This window comes from the organism of the source record quoted next, unplaced genomic scaffold, assembly GCF_019419815.1.
Source record: "Pyrus x bretschneideri cultivar Hongxiangsu unplaced genomic scaffold, Pyrus_bretschneideri_v1 Contig20, whole genome shotgun sequence".
NCBI lineage: Eukaryota > Viridiplantae > Streptophyta > Magnoliopsida > Rosales > Rosaceae > Pyrus > Pyrus x bretschneideri.
In genome coordinates, this window is record NW_025999502.1 from 5,548,743 (window position 1) to 5,555,276 (window position 6,534).

The 6,534-nt window shown below is 43.2% G+C and overlaps 1 protein-coding gene across 1 annotated transcript; it reads left to right on the forward strand.

Moving 5' to 3' along the window:
* The first annotated feature begins 366 nt into the window (after nt 1–366).
* On the forward strand, nt 367–4,956 carry LOC103945407 (probable pre-mRNA-splicing factor ATP-dependent RNA helicase DEAH5). Its single transcript, XM_009355969.3, has 2 exons — nt 367–3,590; nt 4,280–4,956. The coding sequence occupies exons 1-2, from the start codon at nt 367–369 to the stop codon at nt 4,671–4,673; spliced, it is 3,618 nt and encodes a 1,205-aa protein (XP_009354244.2). The 3' UTR covers nt 4,674–4,956.
* The last annotated feature ends 1,578 nt before the right edge of the window (nt 4,957–6,534 follow it).

The window sequence follows — 6,534 nt, forward strand, 5'->3', positions numbered from 1 at the left end:
AATCAGTTTAATTCGTCCAGTTTGATTTGTCGTCTTTTCGGATTTTCAGTCAAAAAGGCCAGACCCAGTTGATAATTCGTGCGGAATTCTTTTTGGGCCTAGTAACCAAATAAAATACCCGCTTTGGGGCTATCCGCGACCCAAACACATTTTGTTAAGTTTAATTATTGGATACAAATCCGACATGCCGTTTTGTGCGGACAATGCTGCGCTCTCGCTGCGAGTCTGCGACCAAAATCGAAGGTACTGGCAACCAAAAACCCTAACAATTGCCATAACCACTGAAAATCTTCCCCCCTTTATATCCAATTCGTCGCAAAACCTAGCTATAATTTGTCTTCGAATCGGTCAATCCTAACGGAAACAATGGCGGCCGCCGACGACGGTCTGAAGAAGTTGGAGTACCTTTCGCTGGTCTCCAAAGTCTGTTCAGAGCTGGAAACGCATCTAGGGTTTGGGGACAAAGTTCTGGCGGAGTTCATCACCGAAATCGGACGGAGTTGTGAGACGGTGGACGAATTCGACGCCCGATTGAAGGAGAACGGCGCAGAGATGCCCGACTATTTCGTCCGTACACTCCTCACTATCATCCACGCAATCCTCCCTCCGAAGCCGAAGCCGGAGAAGGACGCCTCGAAGAAAGACGGCGCTTCTGAAGGTAAGAAAACCAAGTTTAAGGCTTTGGCTATTGCTGATAATAGAGATAGAGTTAAGGAGATTGATAAGGAAATTGAGATGGAGACTAGGGAGAAGCACTCAGGCGGAGAGGAGCGGGACGGAGAGCGTGAAGACGATAGGCGGAGGGGTAGGGATAGATATAGGGATGGAGATAGAGATAGAGATAGAGATAGAGATAGAGATCGAGATCGTGATAGGCACAGAGGTAGGGAAAGAGATGGGAGAGGCAGGGGAAGGGATAGGCATGATAGAGACGAGAGGCGTAGATATTCACATTATAATGATGATGATGGGGAAAGAGGGAGTCGTGCAGATCGATACGATAAGCCTAAGAGAGATGGGTACGAAGAGAATGGAATTGAAAGAGAAGATGGTGATGATAGGAGAGGTAATAGGGATAGGCGGAATGGTCCTAGTAAGAACCTTTCTGATGAACCCGAATTGTACCAGGTGTATAAGGGTAGGGTTTCGAGAGTGATGGACACCGGTTGCTTTGTTCAGTTAAATGATTTGAGAGGGAAGGAAGGTTTGGTTCATGTTTCACAGATGGCAACTCGGCGAATTAGTAATGCTAAGGATGTGGTGAAGAGGGATCAGGAAGTTTATGTTAAGGTGATTTCTGTTTCGGGTCAGAAGTTGAGCCTTTCAATGAGGGATGTTGATCAGCATTCTGGGAAGGATTTGCTTCCGTTGAAGAAGAGCTCAGAGGAGGATGCTCATAGGACCAACAAGTCGGTGTCCAGAGACGGACCTGTGACTAGGACTGGTCTTTCTGGGATTAGGATTGTGGAAGAGGATGATGTTGGTCCATCGCGCCGGCCATTGAAGCGAATGAGCTCACCTGAGAAGTGGGAAGCCAAACAGTTAATTGCCTCAGGTGTTTTGGGTGTGACAGAGTACCCAATGTATGATGATGAAGCAGATGGGATGCTATATCAAGAAGAGGGAGCTGAGGAAGAGCTTGAGATTGAGATCAATGAGGATGAGCCGGCCTTTTTAAATGGGCAGACCAGGTATTCTGTGGATATGTCCCCTGTAAAAATCTTTAAGAATCCAGAAGGGTCTTTGAGTCGTGCAGCTGCACTTCAGTCTGCACTCATTAAGGAGCGTAGAGAAGTGCGAGAGCAGCAGCAAAGAACCATGTTGGATTCCATCCCAAAGGATCTGAATCGTCCCTGGGAAGATCCAATGCCAGAGACTGGTGAGAGACATCTTGCCCAGGAGCTTAGAGGTGTTGGTTTGTCTGCATATGATATGCCCGAGTGGAAGAAGGATGCTTTTGGGAAAACCATCAGCTTTGGGCAGAGGTCTAAGCTATCAATTCAGGAACAGAGGCAGAGCTTGCCTATATACAAGCTGAAGAAAGAATTGGTTCAGGCGGTGAATGAGAATCAAGTGCTCGTTGTCATTGGTGAGACTGGTTCTGGTAAGACAACCCAGGTAACACAGTATCTTGCAGAAGCGGGTTACACGACAAAGGGAAAGATTGGATGTACACAGCCCCGTAGGGTTGCTGCGATGTCTGTAGCCAAGAGGGTGGCTGAAGAGTTTGGTTGTCGTTTGGGGGAGGAAGTTGGATATGCTATTCGTTTTGAGGATTGCACTGGACCAGATACTGTCATAAAGTACATGACCGATGGTATGCTTCTTAGGGAGATTTTGATTGATGAGAACCTTTCCCAATACTCTGTGGTCATGCTTGATGAAGCTCATGAAAGGACAATCCACACAGATGTTCTTTTTGGATTACTGAAGAAGCTTCTGATCCGGAGACCAGATCTTCGTTTGATTGTCACCTCTGCTACTTTGGATGCAGAGAAGTTTTCAGGTTATTTCTTCGACTGTAACATATTTACTATCCCCGGGAGAACTTTTCCTGTCGAGATACTCTACACCAAGCAGCCAGAAAGTGACTACCTTGATGCATCTCTAATTACTGTCCTACAAATCCACTTAACAGAACCTGAAGGTGACATCCTTCTTTTCTTGACTGGACAAGAAGAGATTGATTTTGCATGCCAGTCTCTTTATGAGAGGATGAAGGGTCTTGGTAAAAATGTTCCTGAGTTAATTATTCTACCAGTATATAGTGCCCTTCCTAGTGAAATGCAGTCAAGGATATTTGATCCTGCCCCGCCAGGGAAGAGGAAAGTGGTTGTGGCTACTAATATTGCTGAAGCATCACTGACTATTGATGGGATATTTTATGTCATTGATCCTGGATTTGCAAAGCAAAATGTTTATAACCCAAAGCAGGGGCTGGATTCGCTTGTCATTACTCCAATATCACAAGCATCAGCCAAGCAACGAGCTGGGCGTGCTGGACGCACAGGGCCTGGGAAATGTTACCGCCTCTACACTGAGAGTGCATACCGTAATGAGATGTCCCCTACTTCAATTCCAGAAATCCAGAGGATAAATCTTGGGATGACTACACTTACGATGAAAGCCATGGGGATAAATGATCTCCTGTCTTTTGATTTTATGGATCCTCCTTCACCGCAAGCACTCATTTCTGCCATGGAACAACTGTACAGTTTGGGAGCACTGGACGAGGAGGGGCTGCTGACCAAATTGGGTAGGAAGATGGCTGAGTTTCCTCTTGATCCACCTTTATCTAAGATGCTACTCGCTAGTGTAGACCTTGGATGTAGTGATGAGATCTTGACCATCATTGCAATGATTCAGACAGGCAATATCTTTTACAGGCCTAGGGAAAAACAAGCCCAGGCTGATCAGAAGAGAGCTAAGTTTTTCCAGCCAGAGGGAGACCATCTGACTTTACTTGCAGTCTATGAGGCTTGGAAAGCTAAGAATTTCTCAGGTCCATGGTGTTTTGAGAACTTTGTTCAGTCTCGATCCTTGAGGAGGGCACAGGATGTCAGAAAACAACTTCTGAGCATCATGGACAAGTATGTAATTCTCATTCATCTTGCTTTTTGTGTATGTGGTGGTCGCATTGGTTCTTTTTTTTTTTTTTTAATTTTGTTTTTATTTCACGTGTATGCAAGGTTCTGGTTTTCAGTCTTTTCCTAATTGCATCTTTAGAATTACAGTTATTATTACGTGATGGAAACGCTGAGTGCTGTTCAGGCCTAGTTTATGTCTAACAGTCCAGATCTGATACATGAGAGGGACATTATGAATTGCCATGTGACTTCGACTTTGTTTTTTCAGAGAGTTATCTCACCAGTATCTGCTCACTGCTTTTTTTAGGGAGTAGTGCACTATCTTTGTGACTTCCATTTTGTTTGTAGCTAATTGCCACGGTAGTTTTTCCTTAGACGTGCTCTCTTTGTTTTCCCATCTTGGAACAGTTGATAGAGGAGGCGCATTGGCCTCCGCTATTAAGGGATCGGACCCTCATCAATTGTCATAACATCATCATTTAAACTCCAGATAGTACAATATAGCATCATCATAAAAAGCATTACACTTCTAGCATCAGAGTCCTTATTTGTTTGTACTATAATGTAACGTCTCTACTATCACTTCCTTGTTTTAGTTTATTTTACCATGTAAAGTAGAGGACTGGTCAATGGATTTCAGTATTAGGATTTGAAGATAAAATTGCGATCTGACTACTGATTGTGGATTTCAGGTATAAATTGGACGTGGTCAGTGCAGGAAAGAATTTTACAAAGATCAGGAAGGCAATTACAGCAGGTTTCTTCTTCCATGGTGCTAGAAAGGACCCGCAGGAGGGTTATAGAACCCTTGTCGAGAACCAGCCAGTTTATATCCACCCAAGCAGTGCTCTCTTCCAGAGACAACCAGATTGGGTCATCTACCACGAGCTGGTTATGACTACAAAGGAGTACATGCGTGAGGTGACGGTCGTTGACCCCAAATGGCTAGTAGAACTGGCACCAAGGTTCTTCAAAGTATCAGATCCCACAAAGATGAGTAAGCGCAAGCGTCAGGAACGAATTGAACCCTTATATGACAGATACCATGAACCTAACTCTTGGCGTCTTAGTAAGCGTCGTGCTTGATATGTGTTTCATATGCTCCATCAGCATGAACTCGGTCGTGGACTTGCATTGATTTTGCATCAGAGTGTACTCTGTATATATCTTGTAATTCCTCAACGTAATTTTTTTAACATCGAGGACGAGGACCGTGAATGGTAATTATGGAGAATGTTGCTCTACAAGTTTAGTATATGTGTCTTGTAGCTGAATTTTGAATGTTGAGGTCTGTTCGACTGTTTCTGCTCACACTCATGAATTTTGATGTACCATTTATTTTCTTAATGTTCAACTTGTGTCTTCCCTATTTTGATTCGCTTAAAATTACCCAGATTGGATCGAAAAATCTAAAGGGCTGTTGATAACCTTTTTGGTTCTAATTTATGGTTTTCAATGATAACGAATGATACCAACCAAACCCTACATTATCTTAGTTCCTATTTACTAGTTTAAAACTTGAAATCATCTAGGCAAGATGTTACATTCTAAGCATTCTTATGTGTAATTAGAGGTATATCCTCGCTTTCTTATCTCTCATTCCGTGGCAATTCGATATGGGATAAGAGAGATACCTGAGCAAGGATTTACCCTTTTGTGTCTTTAGACTTTCTCCTGATTTAAAGGGAGAAAAATGTCACTTTGTAGTGTGGTTGGTTGTACGTTCTACCTATAAGTGGAAGGTCTCCAAATCTCGAAGACAATGTGTTTGGGTTAACATTTGAACTTAGGGTTGAAAGGAAGAAGGGCCCAAAAAGATTAAAGAAGGAAGGCTTGCTCAAGGCCCTACACCAAGCTCAGATCGTCCATCTCAGGACCAAATGGTACTCCCCCATTAATGCAAAGGTTGGTTGCTTACAAGGGAAGTGACAACTAATGGAAATCAACCTACTCTCAGCCCAAAAGCACTTTCTGAATGGCAGAAAAGGTAAAATACTGATAAGTCGCTACCCTTCAGTTGCTTTCGAGCAAGAACAAAGCTACAAGCAGTCGAGCTAATTCGTCTATAAAAGGAGGAAGTGGCCCCAACAACAAAGACACTCAACCAATCAAACAAACAAATATACAACTTGCCTCTCAGTCAAGCAAATATCCAGAAAGTTGTGCTTTGTCCAAACTCTGCACCCTTTTAGCCATAGATTCCACTTAGAAAGACATCTTTTGTCTAGTATAAAAGCTCTGCTACTTTTCCCAAATGTTGTAGTATCGATGCTCTCATGTAAATTTGTTCATCTTTCACCCAGGTTTAGTACTCGATCCCCTATAACCACAAGGAGAATAGACCGCAAGACGTTTAAACCTTGCCCGACAAGGTGAAATCTTGCTCGATTCTTTTTGTTTTGTCTTTAAAATCAATAGATCTGGCGTTATAATGCATTTCCCAGTATATGTTCAAATCATTTCTAGTCTTTTGATGACCCAAAGTCCAATCAGTGCTCAGATCTGGCTTACATAGTGGTTTACTATCATTAAAAAGGCTAAATGGGAACCAAACTGGTGACTTAACCAAATCTGGACCTCCACCTTTAAGCATACAAGATAACAAACTAAAAGTTCTTGGTCTTAAGGCATAAAAAAGAACTTCATGTGGACTTTACCCATCCACGACAATCCATTGATAACAAGAAGTTAGAATTACTTGGGGCGCAAGTAATCAGCTTAAATACACTTGTTCTACATCTGTCATACATAGATGGCAGTGACACGCCTTTACACTTAGTTAGTTTTGATTGTGAGCTCAAGGCCTACACCTAAGGCCCCACAAAGGCACCTTTCAGAACTAACCGTGTCCTTCTTTGCAGCATCCCGACAAGCAGAAGCCAGACAAACAACTAAAGTGCCAACTCCTCAGAGGAGTTATGTGCTCGAGACAGGGACCCTTCCTAGC

Bases quoted from the DNA above. Each gene is read 5' to 3' on its own strand.
- LOC103945407 (XM_009355969.3), top strand. From the start codon at position 367: ATGGCGGCCGCCGACGACGGTCTGAAGAAGTTGGAGTACCTTTCGCTG. The intron at 3,591-4,279 runs GTATGTAATTCT...TGTGGATTTCAG, and splicing joins CTTCTGAGCATCATGGACAA to GTATAAATTGGACGTGGTCA.